Source organism: Prunus dulcis, chromosome 4 (assembly GCF_902201215.1).
Source record: "Prunus dulcis chromosome 4, ALMONDv2, whole genome shotgun sequence".
Lineage (NCBI taxonomy): Eukaryota > Viridiplantae > Streptophyta > Magnoliopsida > Rosales > Rosaceae > Prunus > Prunus dulcis.
Genome location: NC_047653.1, coordinates 420,054 through 440,695, shown reverse-complemented (window position 1 = coordinate 440,695; position 20,642 = coordinate 420,054). Strand labels below are relative to the sequence as shown.

Sequence of the window (20,642 nt, the reverse complement as noted above, 5' to 3'; positions counted from 1 at the left end):
AAAACGAGTTCAATTTTCCTGTTACCATTTCTCCTGTGCCCGCCTGTTACCCATCAAACTTTTTGATATCAACCCTTCCACTTAACTCTTTAAGTTAACGGTGTTACATAATTAAATTAAAAAATGAAAACTAGTAATTGAAGGAAAAAAAAAAGACCCAAGGGCGAACTCCTTCCCACCACCCCCAATCCTCAGCAGCCCCCTCTCCTTCTCAAGGCCGGCGAAGCGTTTGCCTCCTTTTCTCTCTCTCTCTCTCTCTCTCTCTCTCTCTCTCTCTCTCGATTTCTCTGCTTCCCTCTCGATCTCCCTCTCTTTCAAAGAAGAAGAGCAGGGGAAGAATATAGATGTTGATCCAAAATCAAGGGGGAGAAAGAGAGTTTCCGACGACGGCGAGTAGGAGAGGGGGCTGTGCGGGCAGGGTGGGGTTGTTGACGGATTGGGTGTGGGTGGGAGTTCGCTGTTGGGTTTTTTAGGAAGGAAGAAAGGAGCATGGATCAATGGAGTATTGTAGCAGACAACGTTATTGGGTATTAGAAATCAAACTCGTGTCGTGCAATCTGAAGGCCTTCAACTTCTGTCAGAAACTCTCAGTTTATGCGATTGTGTCGCTGAAGGTAATTAGCGATGATGCGGAGAAGAAAGCAAAAGAAGTAGAAGAGCAGATGAATGAAGAGGTAGTGGAGCAACAAATAAAAGAAGTTTTTAATTTAATTAAACTTAACACTGTTAACTTAGAGTTAAGAAGAAGGACAGGTTGCAAAAAGTTAGATGAGGAACAGGTGGGCAGAGGAAAATTGAACTCGCCCAAAACTTGTTAAGCAGTTGAAATATGCGAGCCCGTCTGCGTTATTCGTGTGCAAAAGCTTTTATTTATCATCACTTTCATAAAGCAAACTAAATTGAGAAAACAAATTTAAGCAATGAAATGAGATGGAAAAATAAATATAGCAGCAAAAAATATAGGTGTAAATGAGAAAGTAACAACATATCATATCTCTCACTCTCAGGTAGCATGTCTAATTTACGAAAGAATTATCTCTAATCCTGAAATCCCTCAATACATAGTGTACACACTCATGCCATAAAATATACAAAAGGGTGCAAGAACATGTATGCAGAAGGAAGATGGAGGAGGAGGAAGAAACTCAAAAGAACCATTTCCTCCCGCTGACAAACTATTCCCTACGCTCTGCATCTCCTTCCTCTGACCTCTAAGCACTGTAGCCGTTGACACCATTGGCCGTGCGCGGTGCCTTTTCTGACCTCTTCCTCTTCAGTACAACATACCATGTATAAGCTTCCAACAATGCAGCTTGGACACCCAAGGCAATGATCAAGCCGATGTATGCATTCTTCCACTTCTTCTCGGGTTTCAAGATGTCAAATCCTTCGAATATGTTGACGATGCTGAGAATGATAACAGCGTACCCAGTTGCGTGGTGGTAGATGTTCCAGTGGAATCTGAATTTGTGGTCCTTGTTGGGTCTCAGAAGCAAAGCAAACACCTACATCCAAATTCAGACCTTCCATTTAGATGCCAGGACAAATAACCAAGACAACACAAAATTGTTATCGAAATATTATCCATGCGTCGAAATACCTGAAGTGTTCCAAGGCAGAAGAGGATGATCCCGATGTTTCTGTGTGTGTCGTACTGGATGCCTGGAGAATCGCTACCAAGTTTAAGACCTGTGGCCCAGCCAGCAACACCAACAACGTAGGCTGAGGTTTGGCAAGTGGCGTGAAGGTAAAACCATGCAGGGTCTGCGGATTTGAAGACCTTCAAGTACCTTGCTACCATTGCTCCAAAGGGCATCAACACACCCCAACTCACTGCATTTAGAATTCCATGGATCTGCAATTCGTTTCAAAATCACAAAAACAAGTTAGGGGGTTGACTAAAACGCCTTTGAGAAAAATAAAGTCAAGACCTTTTTTGTGGCTGCCAACAGGGGAGAACTCAAAGAAACCTTAAAACAAGAAAACAGATCCTCAATTCTACAATTTCTAAAGATTTTTTAAAATACAATAACTTACTCCCTTATAAATATCAGAGGCTTTAACAACTAAGATTTCTTTATTTTCACAAGCAAAACAACTACTTAGGGACCAAGGAACAGAGTCAAAACAGAGCAAACCCACCAAAGAAAACCAAATTAAAAACACTAGTTATGAAATAACAGGAAAAAAAACTCTAGGACATGTAGTTTAAGGATGAACATTAAAGAGACAGAATTACTTACGTTTCTCTTTCTTAATCGTGAGCCCCCTCCACCGCTCGATGCTGTCTGCCCAGAAAGCAAATTCAAAGTCCCCTTGGCATTAATGTTGGGTGCAGTGGCGGGATGACCTGAGGGCAAGTCATTGGAAACTGGACCCTCCTGCCAAACCTGAAGTATGGTGGTTGAATTGGTGGGAAGAGCCCAAGTAGCAAAGATGATCATCTCATCATTGTTCAAATACTGGGCTGACAAATCAGAAACCTCGTAGGTCAGACTTCCCTCCGCCAAACTGGCCGCGTAGTTGCTCGTACCGATAGGCGACTTGTAGAACCTCATGGTTCCATTGGATTGCTGAAAAGCAACCAGACATTGAGCACCAAGCATGGCTGACGATGCACTGTTCAGGTTTGGATTGATGGCCCACGAGACCCAATTTGAGGCTGTGATCCCTGTGTGTCTGTACGCCATTTGAAGCTTCCCGGTTGATTGTTCAAAGGTCCAATGGAGGAAAGAGTTGAGGTAGGGAAGGTCGCTGCAGGAGGTGAAGCTCGTGTTTGTAAATTTGTAGTCTCCACAAGTACTGGTTTGGGCATGGGATGATGGCAGAGACAGAGAGAGCAAAACAGAGAAGGCCATGGCAAGTCTCAACATGCCGGCCATGGTGTGTTGCAATGAAATGGAGATCTGAAATGGGGTTTTGTTATCGTTTTGATGAACAGGTTTGGTGTATTTTAAAGAGAGAAGAAGTGAGCTGTTTTGGTTTGTGAGTTTCTAAAACAAGCGTTATAGGAAGGAGGAAATTGTTGGAAAGCGTTGTGATTGGAAGTTGCGGGTTTGACGAGGGTGTTATTATAAGAGTTGGTGGTGTTAGGTTGTTGGCTAGTCTGTTGGGGAAGCTTCCATTGCTGCCATATTTTCTCTCACAACAGTGGTTTGAACTCTTTTTTATTTTTTTCCTTTGAAAAATATACTCTATGCCGTTTGGAGAACCACCTTTCCCTTTTCACACCTGCCTTTGCCAACTTGGTCTTCAATTCATTCATTCAACGTTTCAACAAACAGGGACATGTGGATTTTCATGGTGATTTCGATTAAGGAATCACACAGAGATAGAAATAGTTGGTCGGCTGTGTCCAAAGTCTTCTTCACCGTGCCACACGTCTCACTCTCACACAATTGAAAGAGTTCATAGTTTATTTTCTTTCCTTTTAGTTGCAAAGAAAAATCCTAATAGATGTTAAAGACGAAACATTCGTAAGAAAGTCTCATTGATCACATACGAAAGAAAGTAATATGCTAAGAGATTTATTTTTAGGCACTCAAATCTCCAAATTATAATAGTAAAATAATTTCAATTCTTGTAAAATTATGACTAATATGAAGCGTAATCTAATAATTAGTATTAAAAGTTGATAAAATGTACTATAAGGTTTCTTTTAGGAGTAGTTTAGATATGGCGACTAGTTGTAAAAACACAATATCCATACGTTATATGTGTTTTTAATGCATACGATATTTTCAAATGATAGTTGAAGCTTGAAGGCAACAACATCTGCCCTTGTAATTTCTACAAACCAAAGCCAAAGGACAAGGCCCCTAGCTAGGCGCCCATTTCGTAGGATGGGTGCACTAAAAGATAAAGACTTAAGAAAGTCAAAGCCACTAAAGGCAGTCAAAAAGTCAAGCTGCAGTACGTACGTATCGAATTGGTGGAAAAACCATGTCCATTGACTCACTCACACATTCTACATTTGTACTGCCTCAGACTTGGCTCCGGCTAAAACGCTGCGTTTTGTACTTCCCCTTAGACGCGTACTGGAACAGGGGATACTGGGATAGGTAGAGATTAGGTTTATGGTTGAACAGAGCAGGTGAGAGAGATAACATTGACTTGATGCCTGGCTGGTCAAACCAAACCCAAACGGCCTCGTATCGGCTTTGACACAATGTCACGTGGGGGACCCACAGGCCCCGTGGAAGACACCCATTCCTTTTGATACACCCATTCCTCTCGTTTCCACGGTTCTACTATTTTCATGCATTCCCGCGGTATCTCCGTCCACGTGCTCCCCAAAACAAGGCGATATTCCCATAAGGGACATTATTTATTTATTTATTTATTTTTTTATTTAGGAAAAACCCATGGAAATGGGAGAAATTATTATATGTTATTATAAATATGGTGACGTGATATAATTCATTAATTTGTTATAATATGAGTGGAATACATAATTTTTTATTTAAGGATAAATAAATATCTATTTATATTATAATAGTGTATGAGTTATACCACATGATCATACTCTCAAGGTAAAATATCAATAATTACTCAATTAATTAAATTATATACAAGCATAATAATTTTATATATTTGCTTTGTTTTAAAACTCCCACATGTTTCAAGGGAAATTGTTAAATTAATTGATGTAATCTTTCTTTTATTTGGTCAACACTGGAAAAAAAATGTTGTGTGTGTGTGTGTGAAAGAATCTAAAAGAGTTTTGTTTGGGTTTGCAGAGCGGTATCTTGTCTTGTCTCCATGTGTAAATGTGAATGCATGCATGTGTTGTACAGGTACAGCTGAGCTGAGTTAGCCCATTTACTTAACTAATAATTAAAAAAATATCAGTTGCATATGTTGATGTCAATTATTTTTACTATTATTATTTTTGTTATATATTTATGTATCCAATATGTCCATTAATTTAGATGACGTATATATATACATAAGGCTGACGTCTTTGTTTATATGTGAGGAGAACAGGTCAACCCAGTCACAATAGAATTGTCAACACAAATATGCTGTAGGTCTAAAATGTACGGAGATAATAAATTCAATATGAAGCGTTCTTTACTGAAGACAAAACATGAAGGATTCAATATGTAAACTCAAGATTGTGATTTAATATTTATATAGACCAATTCCCTATTTATTGTAGAATCTCTCTTCCATGTAACTGTATTCAAATCTTTATATATTATATATAAGATGAATGCGATGCTCTTTCCCCCATTCAAAGTCGAGTTAAAGTCACCTACGTACGTACGCTACGTACTGCCCAAAAAATAGATCTCAATTTGAGTCGCTTGGCAGGATATATAGGCCCATGCCATGTAGTAGGTAATAACATAGTTGAAAGCCTGCCTGCCTTTCAATATTGTCTATTTATTATTAAACATATTATCCTTCCAGCTCCACAAAGTTCCATCGACCAAAAAAATTGAAATGTTTGTTTAACTTCTTTAACCCTAAATTGAACGTGTCAACATACATACACCAATTAAGTTCTTCATCATGCTCATCTTCCATCTTTTCTTTTTTCTGCCTTATAACTTATATCATATTTAGTAGTGAAAAATACTTTCCTCCTTACCAGGTAAGTATAAACTTTTACATTCCTGTCAATAACAATGTAAAATGTGAAAGCTTACCCATTCTTGAAATTATAAGCCTTTTATAAATAAGAGTTGGAAAAAAGAAACACAAGGGAAGGGAGGGGGGTGGTAACTTGTAAGTACCGTATATATCATATATGTATATGTATATGTCAATGACAATGATGAATGATGACTGATGCATGCATGTCTCTCCATCTTTCTTTCGCGGAGTTGGTCAGATTATGACTAGCTAATGGAAGACCCTATCTTATAGCTAAGCTGAACTTAACAACTCCAATGCCATTGGTCTGCCTTTTTATTTGGAAACCAAGAAAGCCATCACGTCAAGTTAAAGACTTTTTATTACCATTATTTGTAATATTAATTATAGTCTTTACTTGGTCAAGGTCTGCTTTATAACTTATAAGTTACTTCAATTGGGATGTTCTGTGGTCTTTTCATGTGAGTTTATTGTTTCAGGTTTCTACGGTTCTCTTATGTGGGTCTACTATATTGGTCTTTAGTTACGGTTCTCATCAGAGATTTTTGTGTTAAGTTTTGTTTTTGACTTGTTCTTTTATTGTAATGGTCTAAAGTAATATGAATTGAACTCTCCTGTTAGTCCATAACATATGTGGTACTCTTTTCTCTCATAGGGTTCTTATTTTAGGAATGTTTTAACGGAGGCCACTGTATCATGTCGCTTTTTGTACATCTGTGATTTTATGAATGAATTCTCCTTCTCAAAAAAAAAAAAAAAAAAACTTATAAGTTACGTCAAGGCTCATTCTGGGTTGCCCAAACCTCATTCCAGCTTGGGCTTTATCATTTGGGTCATGATGGGCCGGCCAAATTCCATTGCATGCGACACAATCATGAAGTATACATGTCGACCCAGTACACATATAGGCCCCAGCTCAAGCTCACACAACTCAGATCTAAATATGAACCCAAAGATGCATGATCATGATTAGACAAGGTGGGCCTAGAGTGGACCATTGCCAGCAGGGAAAATCATTACGGCTTCTGCCAAAAGTTGTTGGAAAATACATCTTTTTTATTTGTCAAAGATATCTATTAAAGGTTAATTGGGTCTAGCCTAGTGAAAAAATAATTTTGACTTTCAAATTAGTGATTTTAGGTTCGAACCCCTTATGATATCAGTTTTGGAAAAAGAATCCAAAAAAGAAGAAAGAAATAAAATAAAATCTAAGTAGAAGAAGATAGAAGATGTGCATTTTTTTAAACTTTTGTGAGTTCTCTCATAAGTCTTAATCTAATTTTATCAATCAAAAGTGTGACGAGACGAAGATGGGATTCGATTTAGGCCACTTGTTCTATTATAACAATAGATAATTTTAGCATAGTCGTTTTATAATGAGGGTGTTATATATAGACCATAGATGTGGATATTGTATAGAATTTTGCAACTTTAGCAACGTTTGTGTGTGTATGTAGTGTAATGTATGGGTTTCGGATGCGTATGCTATGCCAAAAAGTTAGGTGACAAGCGAAGCCAAGCAAGCAGGAGAGGGGGTCTTGGATTCTGAAAAGTTTGCGCTGTTTTTCACCACCCATTACTCTTGATCTCGATCTTGATATTTGAAGGGTTGAACTTGAAGCTATTTGAATATTTTAAGGTATGTAGCTGGGGCACCCTTTGATATATCTGCAACTGCAATGCCACCGATGGGCCATAGCTTGTGGTCCTCTGTATCTTCATTATCCCACGTAAAACCATGATATCCACATCTGTGAAAAATTTGTAAGGCTTCATTTGGTCATAGTCTTAGTCACTCACTGCACTGCACTCGTATTAGCTAGCTTAGGGCCTAGACCACTATGCATGGAACACATCAAACGTACCTACTTTATAATAAGTATCCCATTCCCAGAGTTTGCTTCAAGTTTCAGGTTTGCCATTTTGATGAAATAGCATCCATGCATCATGCACGCAACACGAAATCACTAAATCCTCCTAACTTTCCCATGATGAAATCGATTGGGCACTTGCTGTTCTCAAATAGCGTTTAACTGATCAAACAAAAGCCTGAAAGCGCCCGCTTGGCTAGCTGTTGAATGAATGGCAACAACAAGCATATATAACCAGAAACATCATTTTGAACTGTTGACTGTCCTAATTTTGAGGTCTCTGTAACACAATTTTGAGGTCTACCACACAGTACCTTCCTTCCTGTTGTTGAAGTAATTTTCAGTAGCTGTCTGCAGCAGGCTGAGAATGGTTGGGCCGGGCACATTAATTCCATCGGTGTTCTTGGCTTTGGGTAGTCGATTCGAATGATAAATTAGGGTTGAAAAGCGTACACTCTAGTCTCCCTCCCTCTACAATCAGAGTCTTGTAGATACACATAGATTCAGGTGATCTGAAAAGATCTCAAAGAAGATTTGAAGCTAGAAAGCAAGAAGACTCATGGGCCATGCATGTCAATCAAAGATAACAAAAAGTTACAAAATATTTACTTTTGAAGATGCCACGTGCTGTCAAAAAAGTGAATTGCATCAAACGCAGAATTCAGCCTTCTTCAGACTTTTCATCAATCTGTAACATCAAACACAGTTAAGCTTTCAATTCTTTTATTTTCAAATGTCTATCTTATAACATCATCAAACACAGTTGGGTTTGGGTTGGATTGGGTTTGGGTGGATATCATTTACTATAGATATATATATATATATATATTATTTTCAATCAATATCTTCATGTTATATGTCAGCCAAAAGACCAAAATACCAAAGAGGAAAAGAACAGAAAAAAAACTAAATTTTTTTGCTTTCAAATTTGGTGTGCTGAGCCTGGGATAGATAATATAGATATGTAATAGGTAGCTCACACCGACTTTATATGAATAGTTTTCAAACAAAGGCAGGCTCATAGTCTCATAGTCTCATAGGCTCATAGGCTCATAGGCTCATAGATAGAAATTAGAATGGATATGGTGTAAAATAGTGATCGGGACGCCCACGAGTCACAGATTCACACTCACACTCGCAACACAGACAAACATAGATCCTTTCTTTCGCATGCAGAGTAGACCGACTCTTGTCAATCTGCCAGATGATCCATCCAAAAGTTTCCAGCTATAGATAATATAGAGACCCTTCACCTTTTCATATTTACCATAAAAATAATAATAAAAAGTTCACTAGCCTAAACGCTTTTAGGAGTAATATTAATTAGGACCGGTTCTTGTGATCATGAATTGAGGAGCTTATACCTCTGGCTTTTCTGACCACACAAATTGCACCAACAAGTTTCAAATTTGTATATGAGATCATGATTGCATGGCCCCCCATGTTCTGTGGTAATAATGTTTTGTGCAAAAGCCATGCTTTGCACACTAAAAAAGTGTTTACTTACTTCCTTAATCAGCCTGCTGGTTGCAACTCATGAGCTGGTGGTGGCGAGTGCCAAATTGCCGATGCGAAGTATGGTGGTGACCACAAACATTAAATCTCATTTGCAAGAAAGCGCAATTTGTTGTAAGTCTGCGCAGCCATCATTATATATCTTAAACACATTAAAAGTAATTATAATTATATTATTGTATAATTTATCATTTAATCACGATTATAAAATAAAAGAAGATTTTACTGCAAGCTCCTCATCATTCCAAAGATTTTAGTCAAATACGCGTTGTAATAGAGCGAGAGTGAGTTCAACTAATTAAAAAAATCATGAAAACTTTTACTTGATAACCTCGGATAAGCAAAATATTAATATTCTTTATGTGAAAAATCGACAATTAAATATTATTGTAAAGGCCAAGATATGCCACGATTGACCTCGGCCAAAATGAATAAACAAATACAGTAAAGGAGATTAATTAAACAAATGGTAACGTGGCAAGATATTGTTGATCCACGTCAATAATTTTTCTATAAATAATGTCTGAAATTTATTTTCAACAAAGACAAACACCATCTTTTTCCAAATTTGGAAGCTGCAGTTAGGGTGCTAAACAACTCATCATGTTGCACTAACAACATTGAACTAATAATAATAATAAAATATTAATAAAGGAAAAGGTATTCATGATACATACATAGTATGACTAGGCACCTACGTTGTGTTGAATGACAAGACGATCTTTTAAATTATTAGTGTGGCTGCCGAAATATATGAAATTCTGAATATGAGATGGACGGTAGAGGAGAAGACAAAAAATTAAATTAAAGTGATTAGGTGCTGAAAAATACAAGACACGCTATGTAATTAATGTTTAGTTAGATAATTAGGTGAGCAAATTCTTTGTATTAGTTCAGATATAGGCATGCAGTGATGGGTGAGCGAGCGGTGTTTGAAATTTTGAATATATTACGAGTCAGATTGAATTGAAGCACTGCAAACTCATTAACCCTTGTCTTGTCGCGTGGACTAATTATAATTAATTAACAAATGCACTTTTTTTCCTTTTTTTCTCGGATAAACCAAACGCTAATAAACGTGGTTAATAATATCCAGTGATGGAGTAATAATTAGTGGTACTAGGTCTCTGTGTTTGCCCTGGCACGTGTGGCTGACGTGGCAATTGTAGACACAAAGCAAACACCCCACTCGCTTTAAAGTAAAGTAAAGTATACAGAGTGTAGTTGACTTTGGCCCACTTCTCAAGACCGCCCAACCCAACCCAACACCGTCTCTCATCTCATCTGCCTTCTGCGTTCTGCATCAAGAGATGGAGAACAAGAGAAGATAATCAGACGGCTGCAGAAGCATTTACAGACTGAACTTGCTGGCAACACGTGTCCCTCCCGATTCTAACTGACTCTTGTCGTATGCCCCAAGGCAGGAGAATCTTCTCACACGTCACCTCCCCCTCCTTTTTTTTATATTTTATATTTTGTTTTTTCACCAAGGACATATGTATGTACCAAATTCAATTTTGACCAAAAGCGAGCTAAAGGGTTGATGAGAGGTTGAGAAAGTGCACAAAACGACGGCGTCGCTGCCTATCAGGTTTTGGCCGACGGGGTAGGTCCCACCTAAACACCCATCCCATCAAAAAGGGCCAATTGGATTTGTGCCCACTGCCCACAGTCGCATCAGCCCCCTGGTCCTACTGTTCCAGTTTTAGACCATGAGTTTGCATCCCGGAACGACGTCGCCTTCCCCAACCTAATATGTGGTGTGTGTTGAGTGTGGCCATTTTCTTTTTTCTTTGCCTTGTGACTCCATTCTTTTTTTTTTTTTTTTTTTTTTTTTTTGCAGACATTTTTTATTAAAAAAATACAACAGTCTAAATTAAATTTATTTCTTTAAATTAGTTCTTTCTTTTTGTTTTGTATCCAAACATACTCTAATTAAATTAATTTATAAAAACAGAATTTAGAGTCAAATTCACTGTCTTAATTAACTAACCTAGTTCATATTTACCACTCCATCCATCTTTTAAACCTAAACAGAAGACACCATCATTTTACTGTTTTACTTACGGAGAGAGACAGAGACAGAGACATACAGTCATATACACATGACATATGACGGAGACCCTAAAATAAATAAATAAATAAATAAATCCCACTGCCCCATCTATCCTCTCCCTCCCAAATTCCCAATTCCTATTTCCTCTACCACCATGAGCTTCTTCTCTACTCAACACTACTAGTTCAAAAATTATAAAAAATCTACCAGTACCAGATAAAATCAAATTATATATTGTGTAAAGGTCTCAGCTTTGGCTGATTTCCCATCCACAGCCAGAATGGTTTCTCTACAAGATTCTCATTCCAGCTCCAACCACTTCCCTCCTCACACCCGAAACTTCTACTCCCCCTCCTCCACCAAAATCCACAGGCAAACAGGCCGTTCCATGCGCACCATTCGCTCCAACATCTACCACGACGATCAATCCCGAAACTCCTTCACCACCGAAAGATCGTCCTTCGTCTCGGAGAACTTGACCGATTCCGTCATCGACATGCGTCTCGGCGAGCTCGCCTTGCGCACCCACGGCTCGGCTGCCAAGTCCGCCTCCTCCGACGAAGAGTTTCTCCAGCTCTCCCAAGCCTTCAGCGATTTCTCCGCCTGCAGCAGCGACATCTCCGGAGAATTACAGAGACTCGCTACTTTGCCGTCGCCGGAAAACGCGCCTACCTCCGAAGCCGAGCCGGAGGTGCCGGAGGAGCCCTGCCAGGGGTTTTTGCAAAGGGAGAACTTCTCCACCGAGATCATCGAGAGCATTTCGCCGGAGGATCTTCTACCGACGGTCAAGATCTGCGTCGACGGTCTCCAATCGCCGTCGATTGCCATCAAGCAATCTGCTGCGGCCAAGCTCAGGCTTTTAGCGAAGAACCGGGCGGACAATCGCGCTTTGATAGGCGAGTCCGGTGCGGTCCCTGCTTTAATTCCTCTGCTCCGGTGCAGCGACCCATGGACTCAGGAGCACGCCGTCACGGCCCTGCTCAACCTCTCTCTGCACGAATCGAACAAGGCGATAATCACCAATGCCGGAGCTATAAAATCGTTAGTGTACGTGCTCAAAACCGGGACGGAGACCTCGAAGCAAAACGCTGCGTGTGCGCTCTTGAGCCTGGCCCTAATTGAAGAGAACAAGAGCTCAATCGGAGCCTGCGGGGCCATCCCGCCGTTGGTTTCGCTGTTAATAAGTGGATCCACGAGGGGCAAAAAAGACGCCTTGACGACCCTGTATAAGCTCTGCTCGATAAAGCCCAACAAAGAGAGGGCAGTGAACGCCGGAGCTGTGAAGCCGCTGGTGGCGCTAGTGGCAGAGCAGGGGACGGGCTTGGCGGAGAAGGCGATGGTGGTGCTGAGTAGCTTGGCTGGGGTTGAGGAGGGGAAGGAGGCCATTGTGGAGGAAGGTGGGCTTGCGGCGCTTGTGGAGGCCATTGAAGATGGGTCGGTCAAAGGGAAGGAGTTTGCGGTGTTGACGCTGTTGCAGCTGTGTACTGAGAGTGTGAGAAACAGAGGGTTGCTGGTGAGGGAAGGAGGGATTCCACCTTTGGTTGCGCTTTCGCAGACTGGGACTCTTAGAGCTAAGCACAAGGTATTTTGATCATTTCATGAAATTTGGGGATTATGAATTCTCATGGTTTGGTTTGTGTTAATGCGTTTATAATTTGCATAGACGAAATGGTGGTCCTACCCTTTGAATTACAGTGGTTCATTTGAATTGGGGATTGAAGCCAATTAGTATTAGTGTGCGAATTTTCATGCGTTTTGTAATGCTAAGTCTGCATTTGGATGCTGCGTGTTTATATATTCACGGAGCTGGCTTGATTTATAATGGGGTCTGGTTGTTTTTGCAGGCTGAAACGCTTCTTGGGTATCTGAGAGAACCGAGGCAAGAAGCGTCCTCTTCAGCCCTTTAGAGAAGAGAAGAGAAGAGAAGAGAAGAGAAGAGAGGTACTGGTACTGGTACTATTTAGTGAGGAAATTATACTAGTACGTCTTATGTGGTTCAGTGTTTGGTTGCACTTGTATATAGGAAGTGTTGTTTCATGGTTTTGTACAGTGTGGTTGAGAAGCTAGGAAGAATATGATTGTACAAGGAAGGATTAGAAGAAGCTAGTGAGCAAGAAACTGACTTTTAGATGTATGATTTTTAACTAGGTTTTTGGTTGGGTATCTTGTTTGTTTCTTATCCCTCATTTCTATTATTGACTTGGTTTTTTGTAGGGGTGGAATACTTGTTTGCCTTGTGGTTTTGGGTTGATAAAGATTTGGGTTATTTTCCTCCTGTTTTGTCTGGGAAACCCCAAGGTTTTACTCATTGTCTGGTTTTCCTTGTAATGATAGATTGTCTAAAACTGGTTGGAAAAATCTCCTCTCTTCTTTTCAATATTGTGTTTTTGAGTTCTGTATGATGAAATTGATCCGTCGGATTCGTCCTTGAAAGCACAATGTGTGTTTTAGTGTCTGTTGGTGGTGGTAGCAAAATTGGAATCAATCTTGAACTCAACTTTTGGTCGTTATACCTTGCTTAGTAGTGAATTCAACTTTATACTTTGCCTAGATGCCAGTACAGGAAGCTCATCTCCTGAAGATTTTATCCTTTATTCTCCTCTTTTTTGGCAATTTTCTCGGCAGCCAAACAGCAGGCTTTAAAACAATTTAATTTTATGAAAGTACAGAGAAAAAAGGGGCATTATTTTAGTGGAGATATGCAAATCTATAATGACAGAGAGCCCTTGACACGCTGCTTGTCTTTGATGTAAAGTAGGTCACCTGCTGCGCGAGATACCTTCACCACATGTCCTACATGCAAATGCAATTGATTCATTCATCTGGCAAAACCCAATGCAAAGGCCACCAACCGTTCCAATCCAAACCCCACCAAACGAAAGATTTTGAATACTTGTTTATAAATCCTTGTCCATACTAATCATGCATTAGCTGGCGGAGCAGCAGGTATTGTTTTGTCCCGCTGTTTGCTTGGATGGTTTGCAATCTCGTATTTTAAATGTCAGTGAATTACAAGGTGTCGGTGCGCCTTTTGCGTCAAAGCACACACGGGTCCAATGGTCCAATCTCCAATCCTAAAGTGTTTGTTGTGTTTTGCATGCCTTTGAGCCAAATGTGATGTGATGGTACACATTTCAGTAACAGTATGTCATGGTCTCTCTCTCTCTGTCTCTACAATCGAACTATTTAGTCGGGTTGGCCAAGATAGTGAACTCACCTATTTGCACTTAAGTTCCAGTCCTCTCCTCTCAGTCGAGAGATTATCTTAAGACTATCATTAGTATAAAAAGAAATACAATCGAACAAACAAGAGATTATCTTTCACTAATTATTCTATTTCTCACATGTCTACAACATTCATCACTAGCATATTCTCAAGATAAAAATAAAAGGGAGTTAAAAAAGAAAAACTATAGCATAGTGTAATCGACCGTATTATTATTAAATGACATGACATGTACACATCAATTCCCACACGACTAATGATATGGTCCCTAACAAATTAGATTACTCCTCAACTTTGGCTTTGCCTTTGGTGTCCTTGGGAGCAAATAGTTTAGGTTTGAAGCCTTTCTGAAGCAACTTCTCAACTTCTTCAAATTGCATTCCTTTGGTTTCAGGAACCAGGAAGTAAATGAATATAAGTCCAATTAAAGAAAATCCAGCAAATAGTAGAAATGTTCCGGCAGAACCCAGAGCCTTGGTGAGGGTCAAGTATGTCTCACTGACTATGAGATTGGCTGTCCAGTTTGAAACTGCAGCAATCCCTCCACCTATTCCTCTGTATCTCAGAGGGTATATCTCTGAGTTCACAATCCAGGGTACGGTTCCCATTCCAGGCGCATACATAATAATGTACAGTCCCAGTAAGATCACTGCAAAGATTCCAATTTTGCTGGGACAACCTTTGCTGTACCACGTACGACGGTCCTCGCGACACGAATCCCTGATATTATCATGGGCAGCCAAGCAAGCTCCCGGGGCGAGCTGACAAGAATTAAGGGAAAAACAAATGGATTAGTTGAGGTCAAATCTTTAATTTATGTTAAGTAAAGGCTCACTAGTTATTTGTGCGCTTACATCCTTCACTTTGCTAGAACAGAAGGCGCAGTCTTGTTTCAAACAAGTCATGCAGTTCCATGATGCAGGGTTAGAAGCAGAGCCATAAGCCGGACATGTAGAGTTGTTGCCAAACCTAGCAGATTCCAAATTACTAATCTTGGGAGAATTTGCTGCCGCATAGTAAAACACCCCAGCTAACACCACCAGGCAAGTGATGATCCCAAACATAGAGATAATCATCAGCCTTCTCCTTCCATATCTATCTACAAAGCACATGCTGATGAGGGTGCCAACCACGTTGAGACCGGAGGTGATCAAAGACAGCGCCATAGCCGTCTGGTTGGACGCGAACCCGGCAAATTGAACGATGGTTGGGCTGTAATACATGACAGTATTAATTCCTACAAATTGCTGAGCTACTTGCACAGTGATTCCTGCATAAAGTCCTCTTCGGACCACGGTGTTGCTCAATGCACCCTTTAGTTTTCCGAACATGCCATTCCCAGCTGTTCCTTCCTCAGCCTTTTCAAATTCCACGGATTCATGCAAGGCTTTCAGTTCATCATCCACCTCTTCAGCAGGATAGATTTTCGCTAAAATGGCCCTAGCTTCATCCACCTTGTTCTGTTTCATTAACACAAACAACACCAAGAACAAGTTATATATTTGGCATATTGAGCATAATATGCTTATGTCATTGCTAGACTGTGAATTCAGATAATTTATTGATCGTGTTGGTCCAAATTCACAGTTTGACAACATATGCATAAGCATGCATTTATGTTACGACAACATATGACTAGCTACTATGATCAGCTCACCTCTCTGTAGAGCCATCTGGGAGACTCAGGAAGCGACAACATCAATATGAACTGAACCACAGCTGGAAGTCCTGCGACTCCAAGCATCCAACGCCACGTTCCAGGAGCTTTCGTGAAGGCCAGATTGATGAGGTATGACAGGAATTGTCCTCCTGTAATCAACATACCGTTTGTGCTAACAAGAGCTCCTCTGATTCTATGAGGAGAAGCTTCCGAGATGTAAAGGGGTGCGGTCATGGAAGCCATTCCGACTCCCACACCAACTATAATTCTTCCAATGATGATCACCCACGGAGCTGGAGCAACAGCCATAACTATTGCACCCACGAAGAACACCACGTCCGCGATCAGGATTGATTTTTTCCGGCCAAGGGCATCGTTCATCCATCCACCAAATGCAGCCCCAATGATGGCGCCTGCAACTGCCATACTCACTATGGTCTCCTGCAGCCATGTTTTCCTGTCAACTTCGCGAAAGTCCTCACGAATGTATAGTAATGCCCCGGAGATTACACCTACAGCGCCACACCAATAACAACACATACAATTAGTGCATAGACATTTTTCCTTTGAATGAATTCATTGTTGGTATAAATATAATTGAGATTTTAATTACCTGTATCGTAACCGAAAAGGAGGCCTCCAATGCCGGCAGAGAGCGCGAGACGCATAATGTAAGGCGTCTTCCATGTTGTCCTCCAGCACTCTGTGAACTCTGTTTTACTAGAAGGGTGGGCTCCCCCCTCCACCATTTTCTTCTTCTTCTTCTTCGTCTTCTTCCAAGCAACTCAGTGCTCGCTGAAAATTAATGCAACAAGCAACCAATGCATGCATGCAGTGGTTCAGTTTCTGTATTTGAAATTACAAATATCAATCAATCACTTGCTAATCCTATTAACATGGCGGTACTTCTTCTTGATATATAGGCATTGGAAGACGAATTTAGTTGCTAGGGAAATGGATAAAGACTCATTGACCATCATACTGTCAGCCTTAGTTACAAAACAATCCTAAATTAAGGCCTCCACACGCATTTTCTTATCTGTCTTCAGTTTTTACATCACAAAAATAGCTGTTCAATCTCAACATGAAGAACTAATTTCGATTTGACACGAAAATGGAAATAAATACATTAGCATGCCAATTTTCCACCATATAACTATATACATGAATGTATCTCCACATACATAATACATATAACATATGATATGTGTCTTACCAAGTGACTATTTAACTTTGTTGTTGTTGGTGTTGGTGTTGTTGAGCTCCTGTTTCCTCCGGTCTCTGACCGCTCCGTAGAAGCACCTTTGAAGCTGCTTCTTTAAAGATTGCTGATGTTAAAAAATTACCAAAGAGATTGCTGGTGTTAAAAGTCCTAATTTGGAAGAAGAAGGTTTGGGGGTCCTTGTAATGTTTATATACTATACCTAGTTTTGACAATGTGGAATTCTCTAGGCTCAACACTTTTCTCTCCAACGCCTCACTCTCTCTGTTTTCTTACATGCCCTCAAATGTCGCCAATTACTGACCACTATATAGTGCATTGACCGATTTCTGTTGAGACCCATGTCGCCCATTAGCCATGCAACAAGTTTATTCAATTTGTATTTATCATTCCTAGTATTTCTTTACTATTTTTAGACATTCATGAGTAGAGCATATTTCCAAATACAATTTCTTCTCAACTGTACATGTGATGTGATGTCAAACTTTTATATAAAATCTTCAACTTTCTCATTTTCAAGGATTGGATTAAGGTCCACTAAACTCACATATAATTCCCCTAAATATGGTCAACTTATAAAAATATTTAGGCTGATCCCAAATTATTCAAACAAGATAGAACTGGACAGGATTCGAAAAAATAGAAAAATAATAAAAATCATGTCAAGAATGGGATTCGAACCCATGCCCTTTCGGACCAGTACCTGAAACTGGCGCCTTAGACCAACTCGGCCATCTTGACCTTGTTGTGGATCCCTCCAACAAACACATTCAAATACCGCATGGAATCGCATCTAGCAGTCGCTTGGCAGGATATATAGGCCCATCCCATGCCATGTAGTAGGTACTAACATAGTCGAAAGCCTGCCTGCCTTTCAATATTGTCTATTTATTATTAAACATATTATTCTTCCAGCTCCACAAAGTTCCATCGACCAAAAAAATTGAAATGTTTGTTTAACTTCTTTAACCCTTAGTTGAACGTGTCGACATACATACACCAATCAAGTTCTTCATCATGCTCATCTTCCATCTTTTCTTTTTCCCGCCTTATAGCTTATATCATATTTAGTAGTGGAAAATACTTTCCTTCTTACCATATAAGTATAAACTCCTACATTTCTGTCAATAACAGTGTAAAATGTGAAAGCTTACAAAATTGATATCATAAAGTATTTGAACATAAGATCAATAGTCTACAAGTCAATATTATTTTTCTACTAGGCTAGCCCTATTGGCCTTTAATAGATATCTTTGACAAATAAAAAAGATGTATTTCGAACAACTTTTGGCAGAAGCCGTAATGATTTTTCCTGCTGGCAATGGTCCACTCTAGGCCCACCTTGTCTAATCATGGTCATGCATCTTTGGGTTCATATTTAGATCTGAGTTGTATGAGCTTGAGCTGGGGCCTATATGTGGACTGGGTCGACATGTATACTTCATGATTGTGCCGCATGCAATGCAATTTGGCCGGCCCATCATGACCCAAATGATAAAGCCCAAGCTGGAATAAGGTTTGGGCAACCCAGAATGAGCCTTGACGTAACTTATAAGTTTTTTTTTTTTTTTTTTTAAAAAAAGAAGGAGAATTCATTCATAAAACCGATAAATCTTGTGAAAAACACGATCGCCTGCCAGTGGAAGGCTTTCTGCGTTCAGTCAATCTACGCAGAGTGAATCGGTCCCACAAACGTACAAAGAGCGACATGATATAGCCTCGTTAAAACCTTCAGGGTGTGTTTGGTAGGCTTCACTGGATTGGACTATCTTAAATAGTACTTGAAACCTATGTTTGTTAAGATAGGGGACTAATTTAAATGAGATTATATAGTCCAACAGTGAAAAATCTCCTTCACTCGCTGTTCCAATTTAGCGAGCTTGAAAAGCGGCTCGCAATATAACACCCACGCTATATTGAACTCGCGAGTCCGAACTAAACCTTCGCATTGTCATCGCCCAACCTCACTGTCACCACCACCAACCCTATCGACAGCAACAACAATACCCAATTGAACACCCAATCAATTGACCCAGAGAGCCCTTTTTATCTGCTCTGATTCCTCATGGGGTTACCTAATTTCTGCAACCATACAAACCCAGATCACTGGCTTACCAAGATCGAAGAGGATGTGCGGCATGCCTGGGAGAACACCTTTGCTGAAGCCTCTGTTTGAAGCTTTTCTGGGGGGGGAGAGAGAGAGAGAGAGAGAGAGAGGCAAGAATGAATCTATTAATTCTAGGGAGCAAGAGAAGATGGCTTCAGTGGGGGAGGGGAATCGCAACAGGCATTGATGATTTGATCCATAGGAGGCAAAACCTCTGTTTTTTCTCTCCGTCTTCCAATGCAATGAACCTAATTATCTTAAACAAAACAAAAAATAGAGAGGGAAAAAAAAAGATAAAAAGAAAGTAAAAAGAATGGGGAGGTTGAGTTGGGTCTCCATCTGAAGAGTTCTTTTGTTTAAGATAATTTTAGCTTTTAAAAAAATTCAGAAATTTTTTTTTAAAATTATTGTTTTAAATTTAAATATTACAATAAATATTTTTTAGTATGACGACACATCACCAAACATAGGTCTTCGCTATTTTTACAATCCAGCTTCTTAGTCCGACACAGCACCAAACGTAGGTCAGTACTTAATCCAGTTTAGTCCAATCCGAGCTAATCCAAGACAGTCCTAGGATTTAGTCCAGTCCATGACAGTCCGCCGTACCAAACGACCCCTCATAGGACAATAATCTAAAGGAGGAAAGAGTACTATACATGTTATGAACTAACAAGAGAGTCTAATTCACACTTTGGACCATTACAATAAAAGAACAAGTCAAAAACAAAACCTAACACAAAACTTCTGACGAGAACCACAATTAGAGACCAACACAGTGGACCCACGTAAGAGTACTGTAAAAACCCTAAATAGTAAACCCACAAGAGACGACTGCAGAACATCCCAATTGACGTAACTTATAAGTTATAAGGCATACCTTGACCAAGTAAATACTATAATTAAGATTACAAATCATGGTAATAAAAAGTCTTTAACTTGACGTGATGGCTTTCTTGGTTTCCAAATAAAAAGGCAGACCAATGGCATTGGAGTTGTTAAGTTCAGCTTAGCTATAAGATAGGGTCTTCCATTAGCTAGTCATGATCTCACCGACTACGCGAAAGAAAGATGGAGAGACATGCATGCATCAGTCATCATTCATCATTGTCATTGACATATACATATACAAGTTACCACCCCCCTCCCTTCCCTTGTGTTTCCTTTTCCAACTCTTATTTATAAAAGGCTTATAATTCCAAGAATGGGTAAGTTTTCACATTTTACACTGTTATTAACAGGAATGTAGAAGTTTATACTTACCTTGTAAGGAGGAAAGTATTTTCCACTACTAAATATGATATAAGTTATAAGACAGGAAAAAGAAAAGATGGAAGATGAGCATGATAAAGAACTTGATTGGTGTATGTATGTCGACACGTTC

At 39.7% G+C, this 20,642-nt stretch overlaps 3 protein-coding genes and 1 non-coding gene across 4 annotated transcripts; 1 reads left to right on the top strand and 3 right to left on the bottom strand.

The window, feature by feature from the left end:
- Positions 1-921: 921 nt before the first annotated feature.
- On the bottom strand, positions 922-3,053 carry LOC117624101 (cytochrome b561 and DOMON domain-containing protein At5g47530). The gene is made up of 3 exons (XM_034355233.1): positions 2,244-3,053; positions 1,601-1,855; positions 922-1,505 (listed from the first exon to the last, which is right to left on the bottom strand). The coding sequence occupies exons 1-3, from the start codon at positions 2,880-2,882 to the stop codon at positions 1,212-1,214; spliced, it is 1,188 nt and encodes a 395-aa protein (XP_034211124.1). The 5' UTR covers positions 2,883-3,053; the 3' UTR covers positions 922-1,211.
- Positions 3,054-11,091: 8,038 nt separating this feature from the next.
- On the top strand, positions 11,092-13,476 carry LOC117624853 (U-box domain-containing protein 4). Its single transcript, XM_034356335.1, has 2 exons — positions 11,092-12,625; positions 12,888-13,476. The coding sequence occupies exons 1-2, from the start codon at positions 11,324-11,326 to the stop codon at positions 12,948-12,950; spliced, it is 1,365 nt and encodes a 454-aa protein (XP_034212226.1). The 5' UTR covers positions 11,092-11,323; the 3' UTR covers positions 12,951-13,476.
- Positions 13,477-14,493: 1,017 nt separating this feature from the next.
- LOC117625834 (inositol transporter 4-like) lies at positions 14,494-16,717 on the bottom strand. Its single transcript, XM_034357405.1, has 4 exons — positions 16,543-16,717; positions 15,927-16,441; positions 15,124-15,729; positions 14,494-15,030 (listed from the first exon to the last, which is right to left on the bottom strand). Exons 1-4 carry the CDS (start codon positions 16,676-16,678, stop codon positions 14,551-14,553), a joined length of 1,737 nt encoding a protein of 578 aa, XP_034213296.1. The 5' UTR covers positions 16,679-16,717; the 3' UTR covers positions 14,494-14,550.
- A 1,094-nt stretch (positions 16,718-17,811) lies between these two features.
- Positions 17,812-17,892, bottom strand: TRNAL-CAG. The gene has a single exon. It is a non-coding gene; the product is annotated as a tRNA-Leu (tRNA).
- Positions 17,893-20,642: the final 2,750 nt, after the last annotated feature.

Coding starts and splice junctions, on each gene's coding strand:
- LOC117624101 (XM_034355233.1), bottom strand. CDS start 2,882: ATGGCCGGCATGTTGAGACTTGCCATGGCCTTCTCTGTTTTGCTCTCT. Junction 1,856..2,243: donor CACGATTAAGAAAGAGAAAC/GTAAGTAATTCT, acceptor AACGAATTGCAG/ATCCATGGAATTCTAAATGC. Junction 1,506..1,600: donor TCTGCCTTGGAACACTTCAG/GTATTTCGACGC, acceptor ATTTGGATGTAG/GTGTTTGCTTTGCTTCTGAG.
- LOC117624853 (XM_034356335.1), top strand. CDS start 11,324: ATGGTTTCTCTACAAGATTCTCATTCCAGCTCCAACCACTTCCCTCCT. Junction 12,626..12,887: donor CTCTTAGAGCTAAGCACAAG/GTATTTTGATCA, acceptor TTGTTTTTGCAG/GCTGAAACGCTTCTTGGGTA.
- LOC117625834 (XM_034357405.1), bottom strand. CDS start 16,678: ATGGTGGAGGGGGGAGCCCACCCTTCTAGTAAAACAGAGTTCACAGAG. Junction 16,442..16,542: donor CCTTTTCGGTTACGATACAG/GTAATTAAAATC, acceptor GTGGCGCTGTAG/GTGTAATCTCCGGGGCATTA. Junction 15,031..15,123: donor GTTCTAGCAAAGTGAAGGAT/GTAAGCGCACAA, acceptor AATTCTTGTCAG/CTCGCCCCGGGAGCTTGCTT.